The 23,392-nt window shown below is 36.4% G+C and overlaps 3 protein-coding genes across 4 annotated transcripts in view; 1 reads left to right on the forward strand and 2 right to left on the reverse strand.

Moving 5' to 3' along the window:
- Nucleotides 1–658: 658 nt before the first annotated feature.
- rhd (Rh blood group, D antigen) lies at nt 659–9,953 on the forward strand. The gene is made up of 10 exons (XM_084390964.1): nt 659–917; nt 1,379–1,571; nt 2,017–2,167; nt 3,170–3,317; nt 5,948–6,114; nt 6,310–6,447; nt 6,679–6,803; nt 6,971–7,050; nt 8,947–9,020; nt 9,134–9,953. Exons 1-10 carry the CDS (start codon nt 770–772, stop codon nt 9,158–9,160), a joined length of 1,251 nt encoding a protein of 416 aa, XP_084247090.1. The 5' UTR covers nt 659–769; the 3' UTR covers nt 9,161–9,953.
- Nucleotides 9,545–16,135, reverse strand: tmem50a (transmembrane protein 50A). The gene is made up of 7 exons (XM_084390977.1): nt 16,039–16,135; nt 14,921–15,036; nt 14,718–14,830; nt 14,146–14,213; nt 12,174–12,266; nt 11,995–12,061; nt 9,545–10,802 (listed from the first exon to the last, which is right to left on the reverse strand). The coding sequence occupies exons 2-7, from the start codon at nt 15,020–15,022 to the stop codon at nt 10,757–10,759; spliced, it is 489 nt and encodes a 162-aa protein (XP_084247103.1). The 5' UTR covers nt 15,023–15,036; nt 16,039–16,135; the 3' UTR covers nt 9,545–10,756.
- A 3,051-nt stretch (nt 16,136–19,186) lies between these two features.
- Nucleotides 19,187–23,392, reverse strand: part of mgst3b (microsomal glutathione S-transferase 3b) — a 258,907-nt gene continuing 254,701 nt past the window's right edge. Inside the window, exons 1-4 of one of the 2 annotated variants that reach the window (XM_084391938.1) lie at nt 22,767–23,390; nt 22,497–22,619; nt 21,709–21,781; nt 19,187–20,360 (exon numbers count right to left, since the gene is read on the reverse strand). In XM_084391938.1, the coding sequence (XP_084248064.1) occupies nt 20,260–20,360; nt 21,709–21,781; nt 22,497–22,619; nt 22,767–22,892 (423 nt within the window). In that variant the 5' untranslated portion in view covers nt 22,893–23,390 and the 3' untranslated portion in view covers nt 19,187–20,259. Of the gene's footprint in view, nt 20,361–21,708; nt 21,782–22,496; nt 22,620–22,766; nt 23,391–23,392 lie in introns of those variants that run through there. The other variant, XM_084391939.1, reaches the window with a different exon arrangement.

The following is a 23,392-nucleotide window of genomic DNA, read 5'->3' on the forward strand; positions in this document are numbered from 1 at the left end:
GTTATAGAGCGAAAAAATTTATAGAATTTACTCAATTTTAAGTGCTGTAGAACAGGAATAACCCAAACTTTATATATTAGTTGCATCATTTTTATTTTTTTTGCCGACTTTTGATAATGTTGCTAATAGGTCCGACTCCTACTATACAAACAAACACTGTCCATATGATATTATACACACACAACATGATGATTAATTGACCCTTCGCAGGGAGTTTGATAGACAGGCGATCTGACCAATCACAATCCGCCATCCGCCCGAATCCACAATTTTGGTCAGACAAAGCAGTCAGGAGAGTTAGTAGATTAACTTTGGAGGATCTGAATTTCGAAAACAGTGTGTACTGACGTCTTTACGCGGTTAAAACAACATTCCTCCTTATGTTCATTCATGTTTATTTGATGCTATAAATTAAGGAAGATGATCGGTTCACAAGCAGCAATAACTGAGCGATCTGTCAGACACATTTAAATTTATTTAAAAAATGACCAAATTTGAAAGGTGAGACTTTGTTTCATATCAAAAGCAACCTGGTATGTCCTTTCTGTCAGCGCGTTGTCAGTGTCCTGTATTTTTCACTGCGTGAGAGCGGCGTGGCTTGTCGGACATAGCAACACTAACTAAAGGGGGCGGGTCTTTGCGAACGGTAAATTGCACAAGGTGGCATTTTGGGGAAACCCCTCCATTCCTCTTACATGCACGTGATCTTGCATACTCTTAATCTCTGGCCGGTGAAGATTAAAGACATTCAGAGTTTGTCACAGTAATAATGGCTCCTCAGTACGCCCCCAGTCTCCGCTCAAGACTTCCTCTTGTGGCCTTCCTTCTGGAAACCATCTTTATCCTACTGTTTGTCTTTTTTGTGAAAATAGAGCAGCATGAGTCTGACAGTAAGCTTTTCATCCGCTCATATGCAGGTTAGTAAGTCTGATTTACATATAAGCTGTGTTATGATTCTTAAGAGTTCAAATTTGCATTCATTGTTCAGCTATTTATGAACAGCATCACATCATCTTTTGTAAACCTGCTATGTTCATTTCACATGGTAATGCAACAAAAGACTAGTCACATATTCAGCTCAGAAATTAATTCCTGGGCTTTTTTATTTTTTAGAACCTTTAACATATCAAAACCAATTGCAAAATTCCTATCCATATGAACGTACTTAAAATGAATATAATTTGACTTTATTTTGTTTGTAAATGTGTGCCACATTGCCGTTTGGGGTGTGGAGCCACACCATCTCTGGTTTTGGATGATAAGAAGCATTTCTCTATCCCACAAGCAATTCAAAGACTGACCGCCAAGTGTTTAAAGTTTATATCGCTTTTCATAAAATGACACATTGGCAGTATTGGAAATGCAATGTTTTCTACAGAATTCCAAGATATTCATGTGATGATATTCATGGGGTTTGGATTCCTGGCCACGTTCCTTGTACGATATGGTTTCAGCGGAGCAGGGTTTAACATGCTGTTAGCAGCCATGGCCATCCAGTGGGCCGTCTTGATGAATGGCTTCCTGCTGCCACAACGCCACCACAGAAGAGAGATCCACATCAGTATGAAGAGGTACAGCTGCATTACAGGTCTTAGCAGATGCTTTCTTACAAAAGCAACCCACAATGTGTAAATGTTAACAGCAGTACACTGACAGTAAGCCGTTAGATTGAATATGAAACATAATTTCAAAAAAAGTCAAAACATTTGCTCTGGTACATGCTCTGGTTTTCATAATCATGACAAGGGCTTACCTTTACTTTTGTTATTATTTTTTCATACTTTAAGATGGTAAAAAAGGTACAAAAGCTGTCACTGGAATAATATGTACCATTTAGGTACTAATATGTACACTTTTGGTACCGATGATATGTACCTTTGAGGTACTAATATGCACTCTTTAGGTACAAAAGGTGTGACTTTTGCAAGGGTACAAGTGACAGCTTTTGTACCCTTTTTTCTGCGAGTAGGTTTGACAGCACCACTACATCAAATGTTATCTGTGCTCCTCATGTAGTGTGATTGAGGCAGAGCTCTGTGCAGCATCCGCTCTGGTTGCAATGGGAGCCGTCCTTGGGAAGACAAATCCTGTCCAGCTTTTACTAATGGCTCTGGTGGAGGTCACTGGATTTGTGATCAATCAGTGGATCCTGCGAACTCTGCTCAGTGTAAGAGAAGTATTACTTTCCCTGATAAAAATGATCACTTTCATCCTATATATGTATATATATATATATATATATATATATATATTTTAACTAGTACTGTCAAATCGTTTACTCGTTTAATTCACATCTAACATAAAAGTTCGTAAATGTACAATATATGTCTGTGTGCACACATATATATTTACAAACTTTTATGTTTAGATGCAATTAATCGATTTGACAGCACTAATTTTAATCCTATTATCCACATTTCAAGGTACTTTGCATCCCAATTTCAGCACAGAAGAATGATTTCTATGAAGAATGATTCATTCAGATTCATTCATTCATTGGTTTGTTCCCGAAAAAAAAAAAAAAATAATAAAAAAAAAAAAAAAAAAATATATATATATATATATATATATATATATATAAATTAATTAAAATATATAATCTTTTTTTTATTTTTTTTATATCAGGAAATTTCAGTTAAACCAGCTTGCAAAACATGATATCTGTGAATAACTGTCTGGATACTTTTGTAAGACATTACACATAAGAATGAACAGTACTGTCAAACTGATTAATCGCAATGAACCGCATCTAACATAAAAGTTTGTGTAAATATATATATATTCACAAACTTTTGTTATATATATTTTGTATATAACATATATGTATATAACTTTCTTTTATGCCAAAAATCATTAGGATATTAAGTAAAAATCATGTTCCATGAAGATATTTTGTAAATGTCCTACCATAAATATATAAAAAAAATATTTTTGTGAGTGAATGCAGCACAATCGCGAACATAAATGAACAACTTTAAAGGCGATTTTCTCAATGTTTCAATTTTTTTGCACCTTCTGATTCCAGATTTTCAAATAGTTGTATCTCAGCTTTGTATAAATCTCAATTTTAAAAAACTGACCCATGTGACTGGTTTTGTGGTCCAGGGAGACAGATTGAGTATTTTCACTCTGTACTAAGGCAACGACTGAAGCTGTGCTCATGTTTCAGGCAGATCCACTGTACAGCATCATGATGCTGCATATCTTCGGAGCTCTTTTTGGTGTGATGGTGTCATGGGTGCTGCACAGAGAGGGAATCAATCCAAAACATGAGAAAGAAAAAATTGACCGTAGCACTGGCTTATTCGCAATGTTTGGTGAGTACTATAACTAACAGTTATCTCTCAGACTCAGAAGATACCTCTAAACCAGGTTTCAGACTCTAACCGTGACAGCACATCAGATGAGTTTGTGAGCTTCAAGTGATTCTTTAAAGATAACCGAGTGAATATTGAATGGCACCTGTGCTTATTTCATGCAATTAAATTATAAATATGCTTTAAATCACTCCATCGGATGCCTTTTTTATTCTTCCCACAAAGCAAAAAGCATTTTATAAAGCAAAAATATTTTTATATAGATCAATATCACTCGAGTAAGAGTGTGTTAAGGCCACAGATTACAGTGTTTTACAATCGCTATGACATTTTTTCAATACTTTTAACAAATTCCCTAAACTCTTAACGCACCAACACACCTACAACACACAACTGACAAAACAGTTCATGCTCAAAATCACACATTGTAAACTAAACTCCAACACTAATTTACACAACAAAATACAATAATACGCTAGCAACAATAGACTATGTCTACCAAAACACTGCAAACATGTCTCAAAATCAGATAATTTTTCAAAACACTAACATATGTTCTCGTCCAACGGGAAGATTTAGTCAGTCATAGCACAATGTCATAAAAACACTAACATCAGATGGAATTACAGAAACTGCATTATTTTATATGTGTCAGCCCTTATACAACAGACAGTATATATTGTATTGATCATAGATTGTGTTTTGCACTGCAGTTTCTTTTGAAGCCTCTCTACATTTTTGTTTTGTTGGGTTTAGGTCTTTTGCTGCAGAAATTCAATAAAAAAGACCCATCTCAGAGTGCTTCATAGAATGTACGGTTACTGTAATGAAAAACGAAGACAGAGACAGAATTGCTGCAATAAAGACTTTATTTGCGGAAGGACATTACTGCAAGATAACAAAAATATGCAATATAAGCTGCCATTTATTATGTGAAAATACAAAATATACGAATACAGAAAAAGCACCAGAAGAAGAAAAAAAAGAGTCATCTTCTAATTATCTATTTGCATAATTAAATCAGCTGTTTCTCAGTAACAATAGAATAAAATACAATACAGGGGATATATTTGTGTTTCAATTCACAATATAAACAGCTGTTTACCTTGACTTTAGCCTGTAAGGTTAGAACATGGTGTTATCTGTTCTGACATACAGTGTTAAAGCATTGGTAAATTTGGCAGTAAAAATCCATTGTTTTGGTCTTGTTTGAGCTTGTGTGTAAAAGAAGTTCAAGCATTTGTGTTAATTGTATGCATTTTGTGTTAAAGCAACAAGAAATGTGTTAATAGTATAGCTTACACAGGCGGATGTAGTGCTAACTGTGTTAAGAGTTTTGGAAAATTGTTAAAAGTAGTGAAAAATCTGTCATAGCAATCGTAAAAAACTGTATTTACAATTTGTGTGATGCTGGTCTATTATAGAATTATTGAGTTGATGTGTAATAGCTGTTGCAGAATGTAACCACAACACTATATGCATGTATGTGTGTGTGTATATATATATATACAGTGCTATGCATAAGTTTAGACACCTATGCTAAAGTTGACTAAAAAGAGGAATAAAAAATCATCTTTTGGAAACTGAACTTAATGCCTTAATTAAAAAAATTAGGAAAAATCCAACCTTTAAGGACACCAATTTTCTTTGTGAATGAATAATGTATCGTAAATAAATAAATAAATGTTCTTCCTTAAAATACAGGGTGCATAAGTCTGGACACCCCTATGTTAAATTCCCATAGAGGCAGGCAGATTTTTATTTTTAAAGGCCAGTTACTTCATGGATCCAGGATACTATGCATCCTGATAAAGTTCCCTTGGCCGTTGGAATTAAAATAGCCCCACATCATCACATAGCCTTCACCATACCTAGAGATTGGCATGGGGTACTTTCCATAAGATCATCTCTCAATGCAAATCAAACTAGCTATTAGGCTAACTGAAATAAAACCATGCCAATCTCTAGGTATGGTGAAGGCTATGTGATGATATGGGGGTATTTTAATTCCAAAGGCCAAGGGAACTTTATCAGGATGCATAGTATCCTGGATCCATGAAGTAACTGGCCTTTAAAAATAAAAAAAATTAAGACTTATGGGTATTATGGGTATTCTGTAGCCGTTAAGAGTACTTCGGTTATACACTCGTTATTGCAGTACTTTATGGGATTGAATGAGTGCACTCGATAACGTCCACTATGGTTTCGAACACCACTATAAATGGCTGACCCCTCAAATAGTGCCATATTTAAAAGTATGGGGGGCGATTTCAGACACAGCCAGTCACTTGTTTAGATCCTAAATTAATCCTGAAAGTTGTGAACGAATTGGTTCAATAGGCTCAATGAATGATTCAGTGAGTCATTTACAAAGACAGTAATTTGTCGCCACCTACTGGTGTAACTGTGTAACCTGCAGAAAGAGTCACTGAAAATCCCCAACACTGACAGTCTGTCTGGAACAAAGAAAGACAAACAAAACAGTGAAAAGTCCCAGTGCTGCTGGATATCCCGGCCCTTTTGAACGATGCTCACCGAATCAGATTCAAGGACCGAAGTGTAATTATTTTATCTCTATATTTTAATTAAATCATGCACGGAAACTGCCTCCCTTTCTCCCTTTCTCACAGGAACACTGTTTCTGTGGATGTTCTGGCCCAGTTTTAACTCGGCACTGGTGCCTCAAAGGCGGGAGAAACTCACTGTGATATATGGGACGTATCTGTCTCTGGCCGTCAGTGTTGTCATGGCGATGTCTGTTTCTATGCTCACCAGCTCCAAAGGAAAGATGAACATGGTGAGCGACTGTATAGTAAGAACATTCCCACGTAGCAAACTCCCTCACAGAGTTGAAAACAATCATAACATAATACTCTGAAATCTGACACGTCATGAAAGTATAATGGGTCGTGAACTCCCATTTCATGTTGACTTCGTTAGGATCCAGTTTTTCGGATAATGGACACATCATGAAGAGTATCATGTTTTACAGGTTCATATCCAGAGCTCTGCCCTGTCTGGTGGCGTTGCCATTAGTGTTGCCATGACGGCAGTCCACGAGCCATGGATCGCAATGATGATCGGCTTCTGTGCCGCTCTCTTATCAGCCCTGGGATTCCAGTACATGAAGGTCAAGCCACATCCATCACAAAATGGGAAAACTCACATTTTCCTGATCTCCCCCCATAAGTCAGGGTCGTTAACTAAAACTTAAAACCGTATAAAAACATTAATTGAAATAAAACATTAAGCTTAAATTAAACTTCTTGTATTTCAGTATTTGTCATTTTTGTTTACAGTTGAAGTACTGAAATAACTATAACTTACAGTGATATATTCTCTGTTTTTCACTTTCATTCAGGATCACATGCTGTTTGCTTTTGAGTGTCATGACACCTGCGGCGTCCTCAACGTGCACGCCATACCGGGAATCCTGGGATGGTTCGCTCATTTATTTATACGGCTGGCCAGTAGTGAAAGCACAATGTAAAGTGATTTTCACTTTTAGTCAATCATATGACGTGCGCATCCAATAAATTGCATTAATTAACCATAGAATAACAGTAAAAGCAATGACTACAGGCATAATATGTCTGAGCTTTAGATGTTTTTCAGATCTTTTAATGTTGACTGTGTTGTATTTGTGTTCTCAGAGCTGTGCGGTTTGCTGTGTATCACATCTGTGTTTTCCTCATAACAGTGTGCATGAGCCTGGTGATGGGAACAGCTACAGGTACGCCACTGATGAAGATCATTTGACAGTCATATTTCATTTCCTTGTGTTATGAATAAGATCAGCAAAGCACCTTAGGCTGTTTTAAACCGTTTTCCCTGTGCATATGTTGATATGCATTTCTGTCTGTGAGCTCATTTGTAATAGATTCAGATTCTCTATGAAAAAATAAAAAATTAACACGGATGGTGCACTTTAGACATTCTACTAACTATAAGTAAGTTAAAGGGATGGTTCGGAGTAATTTCAACCTAGGGTCCTTTGCACCATGACCTCGAGCCAAACACCCCCCCCAGAAGCCTTTTTTCCCTACCGCTAACCCGGACGTCGAGGTCACTTCCGTGATTTGGGAAAAGTCCATAAAAGTCCTTTGCAAAACTCAAAAGTGTAAGGGAAAAGCTAGTGAATTTAACATTTTTTTTCCGAAGTGTTGACAACTTAGTGTTAACTAATAATTGTTGCAAACTGGTACTACCACCAAAACATTAGTGCATTCCTGGAACTGGGCGTCGTTACACTACATCCTTATGCATCGCTTTCTGCCAGGACTTTTACGGGCTTTCCCCAAATCACGGAAGTGACCTTGACGTCCGGGTTAGCGGTAGCATGAGCCGTCAGGCAAGTGTTATTTAAATAAACTCCTGATGTACTTACAAACTTTCCAATGCCTCGTTTTATGAGTACAGATCCTATTTGTTCTACTGTAGAAGTTTGGTACCATTCTGGGCATTATTAGTGGGGTAATTTACGAGATACATCCTTGGATCCATTAGCGCCTGCACTAACCCATCCAGCTGATATCTCTAAATAAGCTCTAACTTTAATAATGTTCAACAGTGATGCGCGGGTCAATGTATAAACAACCCGCACCCGACCGACATTTTCAACTAACCCGCACGCAACTCGGACCACAAAAAAAGAAAAAGAAAATATTGTACCCGACCCGCATTTGTTAAAAGTAGTAAATGCTCATCGTAGCGTCATTGGGCCATAGACGTAGGAACTAGGGGTGCGGGGGTGTGTGGCCGCCCCCTCTCCCATACGCCCCCCATCAGCCTCCCTGGCCTATAATATCCATTAATCCAGCCTGTGGACTCGTGCCAGTTTTGTGGCTATCAAATGTGTAAATAGCATCGCAAGAAGTACACATGACAAAGCCAGCACTTTGGTCATCATCTTTCATTATTTCGGCAAATGTCTCCCACACTTTGCTCTTTCTATTTGTGTATTTGCGGAGCTTCCACTCCCCAGTCTACCTTTTCTCTTGCCGCCTCCATCTCTACATGCAGACTGAGCTCGTGCGTCATCTTCGCGCCAGTTATTCAGCCAATAAAGTGTAGGCCTATGTATTTCATAGAAAATTGTGTCTAGTACTATATAAATTACAAAGGTTTAATTGCCATCTTTATTTCAAATGGCCCGACCGACCGCGACCCGAATATCATTAAAAATATTTTTGGATGACTCGTAACCGCGGGTGACCGCAGGCACCCGCTCATTTTGGATCAACTGATGTTCAACCAAGGGAAAAAAAAGCTGTTTGGCTCGAGGTCATGGTGCAAAGGACCCTAGGTTGAAATTACTCCAAACCATCCCTTTAAGTAACTACATGTCAACTAGCAGTCATTAGAGTATTAGTAGACTGTCTGCTTAATATCTGCTAACACTTTATTCTGATGCTCCTCAACAGACATTCTACTGACTATAAGTGACTTTGCAAACTTATTCTGCTAACCCTGACCTAATCTAAACAGTCCACTAATACTCTAATGAGAGTTAGTTGACATGTAGTTGCAAAGTTATAGTTTGTAGAATGTCTACTTGGTGGACCATCAAAATAAAGAGTTGTGTTTTTGCATAACCCTTACTTAATAAAACTTAAATTAAAATTTGCAGGACTTTTCCTTAAATGGAGTTTCTGGAGACCCCAACAGGACAGGAAGTGCTTTGATGACCAGGCATTCTGGGAGGTAAATGGTTTTGTTCATTCACAACAGTGGAATTAATGACATACTTAATAAACCTTAACTTATATTTCCAAACATGTTAATAACTACTAATTATGTATTTCCTTCTCATGTAGTTTCCAAATTTGGCGGTACGTGTATGAAGAACTTGTAGACACGTCGAAAAGAAAACATAAATGCAATTAACACAAAATATATGTGCGTGTGTGTTTGAGAAGTCAGAGGTTGCTTAAGTAAACAATTTACAATATAAAATGTCCTTAAATGGAAATCAGTATGTTTTCTAACTGAAAAATCATCTCGCAAAGAATTTTCCAAGCCCGTGGCTGGATTAAATTACTTCAGTGGAAGCAAGACACACAGAGAAGAGTTTGTTTCATGACGATGGTGAGCTGATAAACCACACCACCAACTAACTTAATATCTGAAAATAACCTGATGTCAGTCAGTACATTGACTGTAGTCCATAAACCCGTTATTCATCTGTATTTGAACATAGTGAAAAGAAAAAACACTGGCTCTGTACATATTTACAATAACTTTATTCATTTGAAACCCACAGTTGAATGAAGTTTAGCTATTTTTTGTCAGAAAGAGAGACATGGATTACATTAAAATGTTACATTCTTTTAGCATGTAGAAATCACAGAATCTTTAATTTGTCAGTTGATAGACGAGTCAAAATCTGACTTACGTGTCACCTTATTCTCCCATAACCACTGAAATAATAAGAAATTGTGCTTTTTTTTAAAAACATTAACATTTTTATACAACTCCCACATGCCCAAGCATACACATAGAGAGTGACCTTAATGCTCCAGAACACAAAATATATAACCAGGGTTCCCACAGTCAAGGAAAATATGCTGTTTGGTTTTACTAGTTGCACAGAAATTAAACACTTCTTTAAAAAAAAGAAGAAAAAAAAAAGAAAAGTTGACAGTGAATGTACATGTTTCTGCTAAAGCTCAGCTCTAAGAAACTGCTCTTGCTCAGTGCAATCTCTGTAAAATAATTTTTAAAAATCTGTCATAATGAATGACCGAAAAGGGTATGGGAATCCTTATAACATAATATATAAAAATCTTCCAAAAGTAAAACATTGAATAAAGCGCTGTTGTAGTGATGTCAACTGACTGAGGGTTGAGCTAATACGATGAAATTTCAAGAGATTATGCATGAAAGTGATCCGACAGATACAAATTTGGTGGCTTATGTAAAAACAAAGCAAACTTATTCAAATGACGACACATTAAAAATAGAAACACAGTGAATCACTCCTTTTGGTTTATAAACGATTCTGCTCAAAATCTCTCCCTGCTGCAATCACATAAAATCACGTTACTATATTTTGCGAATCAATGTTTTCTTTCCTTTTGAGATCTCCGGAAAAGCTAGGCTGAAGATATTAGCTCTTATTGTGCACTTTTAATCTGAGAATTCTACCATTTCTGTATGTAATGTCATTGTAATTCTATTGCATATATGTAATTGTTCAATGCAGAGTGAGATCAAAACGTGTCCAGTTTGACTGCAGAGTCTGGATTTGATTTGCATTTCTCGTGCGCACCCATTGTGGCCACACAGGAAACAAGACAAAGAAAGGAAGAAGGAATATATTTAAGAACGGGAGTCGTCTGAGGGGTTGAGAAAGAAATAGCGAGTGCAAATAAGCAGCAATAAGTACAGAGGAATTGTGTGTTGATGGACTGTGGGATTTGATTGAAGGAAATGAAGCTTCACTGCCAGAGGTCCTCAGTTCGGCCAAACTTGAACACCAGACCACTGCAGGAGTGAAGGAGAATCACACAAATTATCATATTGTTTTCAGAATTTGCAGAGTAATTTATTATAATTTGCATGAATGCTCAAAATCTTAGATCTCTGGCGCAGGTAATTACAGGCCGGGGCGATAGTTCATATGATGATATGTTCAAAATTATTTTAATGCACTTTTAACGGGGCATTAGGCCTTCTAAAAAGTATTCTGAAGGTCATTTAAATGTCTTGCGAGTGCGACTAACAGATATTTAATAGCATTGGTAGAAAAAAATATTCTACCAATTTCATTCAGTTTGAATCAGATAATATTGTCCATTCCAATAGATTTATGGAAAATTACATTTTTAACAACTGGTGTGTAATTTGTGTAATCAATCACTTAAAAATAATTATCTCCACATGGCAATTACATACAGTAAATTGTTTTAGTAAAAATATAGGTAATAATATTGCACATAATTTATTAAACATCCCTGTGGCCATTTGGTGAAAACATGAAAAACAAGTTCATTATTGAACTAGATTTTTTTTTTTACTGTATTTACTTCTTGCATTAAACATTCTGAATTTATTTATTTAAAGAAATTTCCACTTTTATTCAGCAAGGACGCATTTAATTGATCAGAGGTGGCAGTAAAGACATTTATAATGATACAAAGATTTCTATTTTAAATAAATGCTGTTGTGTTTAACTTGCTACTCAGTGAAGAATCATGAAAATATTATTGTTTTCAACATTGATAATAATAATTATTAATGTTTCTTGACCAGCAAATCAGCATATTAAAATGATTTCTGAAGGATCATGTGACACTGAAGACTGGAGTAATGATGTGGAAAATTCAGCTTTGATTACAGGAATAAATTACATTATTTAACAATATTAGTTTTTACTGTATTTTTGATCAAATTACTGCAGCCTTGGTGAACAATAAAGACCTCTTTCAAAAACATTTAAAAAATCTTACCGACCCCAAACTTTTGTAAAGTTTAAATATATATATATATATATATATATATATATATATGACAATATTTCTATATTTGATAATATTTCTATAGTGTATATATTGTCAAAATACTGAGGTAAGAAAAAAAGGCCAATAAAAAGATATCCCCCAGCCCTGGCCTACAGGTAATCTACGGGTAATGCAGTGACATATCAAACCTCTTCTGATGTGAGATTCAAACTTACCCAAAGAAGATGAATGCATTTTGGAAGAAAACTGCAATACCAGGATACACTGACAGATCCTTCTTGTCTGTTCATTCATGAAAAGAAAAAAGAAAAACTTAATTAGAAACTAAACACAAGCAGAAACCTGAAATATCTTTTTCTATAAAAAAGAAAGCAAAATCTTTCTTATCTCTTACCGGTCACAACAAAACCACCAAACAGAATCCACATAGAGGCGATGAGAGACCCGAACGCCAACATGAACCCGATGAAGAGCCAAACTCTGGCACCTACACAGACACGCATTACATTTACATTTAACAAGACGCTTTTATCCAAAGCGACTTACAAATGAGGAGAGCAATAGAAGCAATTAAATTAACAATAGGACAACATGCAAGTGCTGCGACCCTTCCCAGTTTAGTCTAACGCAGTATATGCAATTTTTTACTTTTTTTTTTTTTTTTTTTAAGGGTGTGTCCACACTTGGCATGTTTGGTTCGATTAAATCGAACAGTGCCATTGCTCTGTTAGTGTGGTTCATTTGAATACGCTGCCATCTGAACCCTGGTGCACCAAACAAGCGGACCGAGACCCTGAAAAGGTGAGTCTCAATCTGCCTCCAAACCAACTCTGGTGTGGTTCGACTGAAATATGAACGTAACACAGACCAAAGACATGTAAACGAACCAAAAACAGGACATGATGTCACAAGATGCGACCCTAAAAAGGACCGAATGCTCACGCATTTCTCTCATCATAGTCGTGATGTTGCCCATCACAGTTCAGTACAGGCGTCTCCTCGCGTCTGTGTGTGTGACGGAGGGATTCCTGCCGCTGTTTTGACTCCTTTACACACGTTATAATCTCTCCACGGGTTCTCAGCTGGTCAAAATACCATCACATATAGACCTCATGTAGCCCCGCCCCTTTTCAGCGATGTGCTCGTTGTCTTTTGACTTCCGGTCTGTATTTTCACAGCGATCTTGCGCATTTATGAATGAACGGCTCGTTTTAAAATCTTCCCGGTCGACTGACATTTGTTAAGACATCTGCTTTAAACATTACAATCCTCATGATAACTTTCGTTAACTTTACATTAAGTAAATCCACTTCAAAAAGCAAATTACTCCTGGACAGCAGCGCCATAGAAATATACAGAGCGACCGCAAAAACGGAAGTTCAAAGACAATATTCTAAAGATGGCGGCGCCGTCGTTTCTCTGGCGCATAAGGTCTATAGGTCTACATACAACGAGCGCATTTAGCCCACAACACAGCATTGGTTTTGATGTTTGTTAAAGGGGTGGTATAATGCCCTTTTCACAAGATGTAAAATATGTCTCTGATGTCCCCAGAGTGTGTGTGTGAAGTTTTAGCTCAAAATACCCCACAGATATTTTTATATAGCATGTTAAAACTGTCACTTTTTGAGGGTGAGCAAAAACGCACCGTTTTGTGTCTTTAAATGCAAATGAGCTGCTGCTCCCGGCACAGGGGGCGGAGCTTCAACAGCTTGCACTCACACAGACATGCACTGAAAATTTCTAAAACGTTTAGCCTTTTATGTTCAAACCGGATTCAGACAAAGATGGAGAGACTCAAGAAGAAGTGACAACATGTAGAAGCAACAGGACGTTTCTGAATGGTTAGTTGGTGAATTTATTTAGCTAATGTTTAGTTATCTTCTAGTCATTGATTAGCATAATCTGTCATGATAATCTATAAATCATGTTCCGGGGGCGGGTTTATGTAAATTTTAGGGTTGGTGATGTCAATAACCCGGGAGGAATGTCCTGTAGTCCTTACCAGCTGTTTGCTGTAGTCCTTAAAAAGCGATTTCTTTAAAAGCAAATATCTCCCTTTGCTTTGAACTTTGAGCGTCGTAACTTTGCAGATGTTGTTTATGCTCAAACAGCAACATTACACACTAACTAAAGATAGAAAAGTGAAATCATAATCAACCAACCCTTTAAGTTCTGTTGCAAAATACTTTTTTTTTTTAGGTCCCGTCTTAAAAATGACAGTGTGAAGACCAAGCGAACCAGGAATATATGTATTATTTTCTTTATTGGTCCAGACCAAGAGAAGAACACCCTAAAGGCACTTTTCAGTCATGTAGTATTACAATAACGTAAAAAAAAACTCATGATGCGAATGCAGCACTTACCAGTCTGTCCCAAGCAGCCCTCGCTGTAGCTGTCTCCCCTCACCTGGCCATTTGACACTGCGTTGATCCTGCAATCAAACAAAGACCCTTTAAAGCAAGTCATTCCACTCGACGGCCATCTTTGAAACTCAGCTTCAGTATATCAGTCATACAAGTACAGCTCCTTTCTCTTTGAATGGGGAAACATCTCTAAACCTGTTCACCAAGCTTACGATTAAATTTCACATTTAAAATCAATGAAATCTGACAACAACGGTCTCAAATCCTGACAAAAAACTGCATTTGAAGTCATAAGCGTGTGTCTCAAAGCACTTTCCCCCCATTCATTGTAATATAAGGGCACTGTCTTTGTATATCTAAAGTCTTTGATTGAAATCCACAGAAAGTGAAACTCAACAGGGAGTTAAACAATGCAGTCATGGTGACGGTAGTCATTGCACAACCCTGCAGTTAAATCAAGGCTAAACAACAGGAAGACACATCTGGGACAGTCTGTCTGGCTGGACACGTTAAAAACAACTGTTCCCTTCATTAGAGGAAGCCAAGAGAGAACCTGTACAAGTGTGACTCACATGAGGAAGGCTATAGTCGCTATAACCCCACAGGTATGATATGCGTGGTGGAACTCTTCCTCTTTAGGGTACATTATCGCTGCGTCGATGATGATCCACCAGCCTGTGAAAAACTGCACGTGTGCACAGTGTGAGAAGAAAGATCATTAGTTTGGGAATCACTGGATTTTTTTTATTTATTTGATGTCATTAGGCAGACGTACCAGAACTCCGGCTGCGATGGAGGCGATGGTGTTTCTCTTCTCACCCCAATCCACATTACACTCGCAATCGCCACATCTGATCCCATCCAGAAACCCCGACATGCTGCTGATTTCACCTGATCATTCAAAGAAATACGATTCTTTTGAGATGTTGTGGTGGTTTTCCTGCTAAAGATACTTATTCATATTGCGTAATGAACTTTTTAACATTTAGCTTTGGCTTTTATCCAAAGTGAATAACATGTATTACAGTGACAATCTTGCACAAATAAATAGATATTTAATTTCAAAACACCATCCCCCATATCTATCTATCTATCTATCTATCTGCTGCTTATGCTTTTAGTTATATATAATATTATATATATAAGTTTTTTGCTGCTTAGTATTTTTATGGAAACCATGATGCAGTACCATTCAAAAGTTTGGGGTAAATAAAACAAATTAATAGTTTTATTCAGCAAGGTTGCATTAAATTCATCAAACGTGCCAGTAAAGACATTTATGTTACAAAAGATTATATTTCAAATTCATGCTGTTCATTTCAACTTCCTATTCAGTAATAATTTACATTTTAAAATATATTGAAATAGTAAACAGTTAATTATATTTCACAATGGTGACTGTATGCTTGGTGACTGGTGAGCATAAGAGACTTATTTCAAAAACATTTTTAAAAACACAGGAGGAAGTGAGTGTTCACAAACTCATTTTAGCAGCAATCATAATAATAAATGTAATAAATTCCACTGTTACTGCGCAAATGCGGCGCAGCATCACTGACTGCGCACACGCAGAGCACACATGATCATCCCGAAACCAAACACAAATAGCACACAAAAGGATTTCCATTTGTCATGTTTGCGACCAAAATCTGAACATTAACATTAGCGATATTTAACACAATAGTTCAAAACTACGTTTCCGCTCATTTTCGGACGAAGACGTCGAGTGTTAATGCTGTAAACGTGATTGATCTCTTATGTCCGGATGATTTCTAACCCATATTTGCTACATCACTGTTTATATAAAGTATCGAGGATAAATACAAGCAGTGTTGGAGAATACATCATGAATTATTACAATGACTCATGCTCTATAGCACAATAAATTCTTACCTGCACTTTTCTTGAGTTTTTCTTGTGGTTCGCAGTAAGTGGAGATAGACTCCGCAGTCTTCCGTCTCAAACAGTGGCTCTGAGCCGCACATGCGCAGTGAGCTTTCCATCACACTGAGCACATCCTATCAAACAAAATGTGCACCAACTAAAGCTTTTACACCTAAATATGTGAACAGCACGTCTGATAAAATTACAAGAAAAGAGTTTTTTTTTTTTTAAAGAAAGGTTTTAGAAAAGGTTATTCTACAAGAAGCGGGTCGCCCCCTGAAGGCGCCTATGTTGACATCACATGACCAGCTGTGTCCTGCAATATCCAGTTTTGGGTAAGTTACTCTAAAAAGTAATTAATTACTAGTTTCAACAGAGTAATTATATTACTGTACTAATTACTGTCTCTAAAAAAATACGTATTACTTTCCAAATCCCATGTCAACGTCCTCGACCAGTTGAACCATACAAGGATAGATATGAAACTGTTCTTTTAATTTTTTCAACAACAACATATATATATATATATATATATATATATATATATATATATATATATATATATATATATATATATATATATATATATATATATATATATATATAAATTGCATAAATAGACCAAAATATATAAAGGAATGTTACATTAAAATTAAATCCACTATTGTTTTATATTGAATTGTTTTATAGTCTGTACAGTTTTTAATTTTATTATTATTAAACCTTTATTTAACTAGGAAAGTCACATTGAGGTTAAAACCTCTTTTACAAGTGAGACCTAGTCAAGATAGGGTCAGATAGCAGGATTAGACAGATAACAAGCCACAATAAAAAACCAATAACAACATCATCATTTGATACAACAAAAAACACAACAAAACAAGTCTCCACAACAAAATGTTGTACAACACCGAAACACAGCACAGCAGCACAAACATTTAGGTATTACATAACACCCTACATAGTACTAATCACAGAAACAACATTATTAAATCATAGGTTTAATAAGGAGTTAAGTGGTAGAATTGGCAAAACAGCTGTAATTAGCAGTGACCAACTTCTTTATTCTCTGATTAAAATCATTTAAAGAGATGAGGGATTGTAGTTTGAGTTTGGTCTGCACATCATTCCAAGACCAAGGGCCATAATAGAACCGGCTTAGCTTTCCAGCCTCTGTTCTGATAGCCGGCACTTTGAACTGTAGCCAGTTATGTGACCTGAGATTATGATAACTTTGAAATGATAAAAATTTCCTATTTAAATAATTTGGAAGTTTTCCTAAAATAACCTTGTAAATTAAAATATACCAATGTTCAAGCCTGCGCAAATGAAGGGATGACCATCCTACCAAACTGTACAGTATACAATGATGTGTCCTAACACTAGAGTTAGTGACGTATCTGAGAGCAGAGTGATAAAGGGGGTCAAGTTTGGACAAGGTGGACAGAGAGGCAAATCTGTAGATAGTATCCCCATAATCAATCTGTGACAGGAAAAGGCTAGCAACTAAGCGTTTTCGTGAAGCCAAGGAAAAACAGGACTTTAGCCTATACAAAAAACCCAATGTCAATTTTAATTTCTTTGCAAGATAATCAACATGGTATTTAAAGTTTAGGTTTTTATCCATCCAAAATCCCAGATATTTGTAATTATCTACAGACTGGATACAGACTCCATCCAGTGACGTGGAAGCTTTGTTCGGCCAGTAGCAAAAACCATAACTTTAGTTTTATGTGGGTTTAACAACAGCTTCAAATCTAGTAGAGCATGTTGCAGGGTATTAAAATCTGAAGCTAAAAAAAGGCTAACTCAGCTGTGGGGGCACAGGAATACAGAACAGTATCATCTTTATCACAAATATTATTAGTACAACCTAGGAAAAGCAAGGGTCCCAAAACTGAACCTTGTGGAACACCCTTCTTAACAAGAACTGGGTTTGGCATATCATTGCCATATTTGACTATTTGTGAACGATTGGTCAAGTATAGCTATGGAACCATTTGACCGCATTACATCCAATGCCAGCTCTCAGCAGGGTATTAACCAGTAATGGATGGTCCACAGTATCAAACGTCTTTGTGAGGTCTGTGAACAGAGAAACACAGGTACATTTACTGTCTATAGCCTCTTTGAAGTCATCCATGACTTTTAAAGTGGCGGATATTGTACTGGAAACCGGATTGCATTTCATTTAAAATGGTATGCGAGTGCAAATATGATTTAAGTTGGGTAGCAACTAAAGATTCCAATATTTTTTAAAGAACAGGGAGATTAGAGATTGGTCTGTAGTTGTTCATGTCATATCGATCGCCAGCTTTAAATTGGGGTGTAATGTAAGCTTGCTTCCAAATAGCTGGAACCTGATTAAAACTTATTGACATGTTAATTGGCTCAGCTTTAACCGGTGCAGCCACCTGCAACAGAAAGGGATCCAGACCATCAGGTCCGGGCGCCTTTTTGGGGTCTATGGAATTCAGCGATTGCATAACATCTTGAACTTGTAGGGCTTCAAAATCAAATGAGAAAGCAGAGGTTGAGGATGTACTAGGTAGCAAAAAACGTGTTGAAGGATCAACTGAAATTGATGGAAACTGCTGATCAAATAAATGACCTGCCTTCTCAAAATGAGCGTTAAAGCCATTACCTCAGAAGTAACTGTAATTAAATTACAGACAAATTAAGAGTAATCGTTTACTTTTCAAGGGAAAAGTAATTAAATTACAGTAATTAATTACTTAGTAATGAGTTACACTCAACACTGCTAATACCACAGAATTGCACCGTGAAATGTTTCCATTCAACACCATTGTTTCCATTGTAAACACATAAACACATCAGAAAGTGTGAAGAGAACAGAAAATGGCTCTTTTGCAATATCTATCAAGATACCATTTTCAAACCTGGAAATACTAAACTAAAATTGTAAAGACAATACAACTTTTAGCCTTTTCAACTAAGGTAAATCATTTATAATATCTGTGTTTATTAGTGGTGCTTGCATTACTATTGTTCATAGTGTTCTGATAAAACTCTAAATATTAAACTTGGCCACATTGCTTGTGTGTGATGACATGTGAAATCGTGTAGTTTGCTGAGGAGAGAGGTTTGCTAATGCTTTTCTCATCTATAAGACTCTCTCAAAAAAAATAACCACAAAAAAAGACAAACTGATTTTAAGGAGCCATATGGAGTGATATGAATATCATAGTAACCACACACAACACCATAGCGTCATAGTAACACTCTAGGGTCTGTTTATAAATGATTTAACGCTCCAGTTGTCCCAAAGCACAGCCATATGCTACTTTAAATATTACCAGAGTGATCAGAATCATGCCATTAATTTCATTTTCACAAATAAAACCCCCTTTTGTAATCTCCTCTCAGTGATTTCAGAAATGACAGAGCATGTTCCACTGCTACAATGAGTATGAAGTATGATCATCACCATACATTTTCTCACTTTAAATCAATCAAGCACTCACACACGGTTTATCTGAATCTTACACTGACATTTTATTATTGATATAACATAGGGTGACCAATGACCATACATGCCAATCAAATCAGGACAGCCTCTGATATGCTCCGATAGTTATCAGTTTTACAAGTCAAGTTTAGTCACCTTTATTTATATAGCGCTTTTACAATGCAGATTGTTTCAAAGCAGCTTTACAGTGATATCAGGAAAATAATGCAACATCATTTGTTTTGGCTGAACAGCAGCTCTAGAAGAAAATAGTGTCATTGTCCAGCCTAAGCAAGTTCAGCGTTGATTCATTTCCATTGTAAACTTATTAATTTAGTTACTTTATCTATACAGTAGCTCTGGAGAAAACTGTGATGTCATCGCCCAGTTCAGTTCAGTTCTCATCCGATTGTGTCAGTGCAGTCAAATCAATAATATTGTTGAATATTTGCACCTGAAATATCCTGTTCAGAGTCAGACAGTGATCAACAAGCGAAAATGACCTAAGCTGGACTCAAACCCAGGTCATCTGCACATAAATGATTAACCGGTCACCCTAATTGAAATCTGAGAAATACAGCCATAAAGCTTGAGTATGAAAGTCTAAAATGTTGATTAAATGTGATGAATATATTCTATAATTTGTAAAAAATTACAGGATGAAACAATGCAATTTAAAAACAGAGTAAAAAAGTGGAAAAAAGACTTGCTGAAGACTACATTAAGTGGCATGGATTGGTTTTATGTGGTATGTTGTTCCCTTAAAGGACTCCAAGCAGTTTGAGAGCCACAGAGATGGAGAGCAGCATGACTCCGAACAGCCCGATGTATCCGTATGCACCACGCATCCTCTTAGCAGGATCTGAAACAGAGAAACAACTCTGATGATGAGGGATAAAACTCATATAATGTTCGAAAGAACCAGGGGGAATTCAATTAAAGATCCAAGAGGTACTTTTTTGGAACAGTTATACATTTCCATCAGGGCAACCGCAATACTTTGTAAAAGAAAAATTCCTAAACACTCAAAATAGTCTTCAAAGATGGGAATCTTGGGCCCGAGAACCAAAACAGTGATGACTAAGAATTTTTTTTACCAATATTTACCAAAAAAAGTATATATTTCTCCCAACTAGATATGAATATAAAAAGGTTAGATCAGATGTTTTATATTTATCTATTTTTTACATTTAGACACTTACGTGTATGGCACATAGAAGGCCTTGGGACTGAGAAAACACAGCCATAGGTGGACCATTTTTATATTTTGCTCAAAGTAATGAACTACTAAAAACAAACAACGTACATAATCTAATAATCAAATCTCTCATCATGAGCACAAAACAAAGTTAACTAGTAATTTCAAAGTTTTTTGTCTATCCTTGCTATCTCCAAATAAATTTGCAAATTATAACATTGTTTATTATGAATTTGAAATGCTCTTAATATGCTAAAAAAACGAATTGTCACAAACCTGTGTTTAGTTAAATGATCAGAGTCTGTATGACAGATAAAAATAATTCTATTTGTTGCAGCATTTTAGCAGAATTATCTATTTTTCTGATCACTGTGTTTCTGCTACTGTTGTTAAATTAACGACGTCATCTGCAGCTCTTAATGTGGCGCTTTATGTCTTTAACAGGAGAGAAAAGCAACGCGCATGGAGTGGAAAGGGCTTGAATGAAGCGTGTTTGGCTCTAGATAAATCTCTCCGAAAAATCATAACAATAAACGACCCAGAGTGCTTGTGGTGTGAACCGCCATCGTTGTTGTTTTGCTCACTTTAAACTGTAAAAACGGTGAAATGGCGCCAGATGGAACCAAGCCAATCTGCTATTTTAATACCACTAACTGACCTAAACACTGAAATATATACTGGTGTAACCTCCAAAAAGTTTGCAGACACAGACTTCATTGTTTTGTGTAACAGTTGTACAAAAACACTTTTCTTCTAAATAGAAATTAGATTTATTTAGGCTCTAACAGTCAGTTTTATTTAACTTTATTTTGGCATCTTGCAAACGTGTACAGCGATTCAAAATGCATGGATATACATGTCATTTAAATTCATAATTTAATGCACAAATAAAAGCTCTGCTTTTCACACTTGTACTCTGGTTCAGAAACAGATGTGAATGTGCTTTTGCATCAGCGATAACGTCTGAGAAACATTTGCTACAGGCTTCTATATGTGCATTGTAAAGACTTACCACCCGTGTAGTAACCCCAGGCATAAGAGAATTTGCTGGTAACCCAGATGACTCCTAACACCGAGGCAACAAGCTGATATGGGAGATAAAACATGCAAGATAAAGAGAAGTGAACTGGGTGAAAGGGTTTTCATGAGAGAAGGGAGAGCACATGAAAAGAGACTAAATGAACATGATTTACAGTGCACTTTTTACACACTTCCTTCTGCTACATCCTTGATAAAGGTCAAGTCTTTTGATCAAAGGCATAATGATGATAGATTATAAACCCTTGTGGAGGTTAAACAAACAACATTTCAGTTACAAGCCCAGTTTAGTGTGAATTTGAATTGGCTACCTCCACTTTAAAGGGATTTGAATAGGAATAGCAGGAAGAGGAATTTCCTGAATTACTGATAAACTCAAACAAATCTTTCAACAAAACGTGATTCACTTAGACTAATTCTGCCTATTTCTTCTCTGATATGCAAGTTTTTTATTGCTTCAAACTGAGTTCAATACTGTCAACACAGCCTCATCAAAACAGATTTAACAAAATGCCCACCAGAATGTTTGAGATGACATAAAAATTTGAGGTATTCTGCAACATTAATGTTTTTCACAACTTCTTTAAAATGTATCAATGTATTTTTTTAATGTCATGTCATGTTTCAGGAAATACCACATGTGCTATATGCTAACATTTTATAAGTAATTTAAACTGAACACATTAAATGCAATATTAAAAATCACATTTACAGTAGTTGTATGGCTTTCTTTGAATTTGCATTCTAAATTCTGATACTCACAGGATACTCTAATGCAGCAATAGTCTGGAAGACCAGCCACTGTGGATACACCTCCAGTGTGTTCTGGTGCGCTCTCTGAATGCAGTTGAAAAGTGGCTCCTTATCACTGTACATGGTGGGATACTGTACACAAAACACGAGCGCAGAAAAACACATTAAACCGAAGCATCTGTCATAAAACATGCATAAATCAGAAATCAAAGTTAACTACGCATCAGTATCTTTTTGGCCAATATAATAGTATGCATTGCATGCGAAGCCTTATCGTACCTTTACCCCGTACTTCTTTCTTGCAGCACCAACTTGTACCGCGAGATAGGATAACATGACAAAACTATACAAATATGTAAAAATCGCATAGCCAAAGTTGGCCGGAAGCACGTTCTCAATCGCCATTTTCCAATGCAATAGTCAGGACCTGTCTCCTCAAGCACAAGATAGTCTGCTTTTATATTTGAAGTGGGGAAAAAATGCTCTATCACGCAGCTCACGTAACCGTGATATATTTGTGTTAAAGGCGAGTGCCCTTGGAGCACCAGGTAAATCTCGCGATAAAACGCGAGACAATTTAATATAACGTTACTTATGAATTTATTTATTTTTTAAAACACGACAAAAAAACAAACAAACACTATATGAAAGTATTTCCTAATCACAGTCTTAAATTATTCAAGTCTTAATCTGTAACGTTACTCAAGTGTGATAAAATAAATATGGACGGAATGGAATATGTTTTATGGACGTTTTCTTTCCACTATTCTGAAAGAAGAATAAACCAAAATCTTACTAAAGTAAAAAATAAATGAAAAATAAACAAACTTTATTATGTCTATGGATTTCCCAAGTGGTGCTTCTCGAAATTTCCCCAAATCCCCGATGACGTCAGTGGGTTTCGT

This window comes from Rutilus rutilus (genome assembly GCF_951802725.1).
Source record: "Rutilus rutilus genome assembly, chromosome: 20".
NCBI lineage: Eukaryota > Metazoa > Chordata > Actinopteri > Cypriniformes > Leuciscidae > Rutilus > Rutilus rutilus.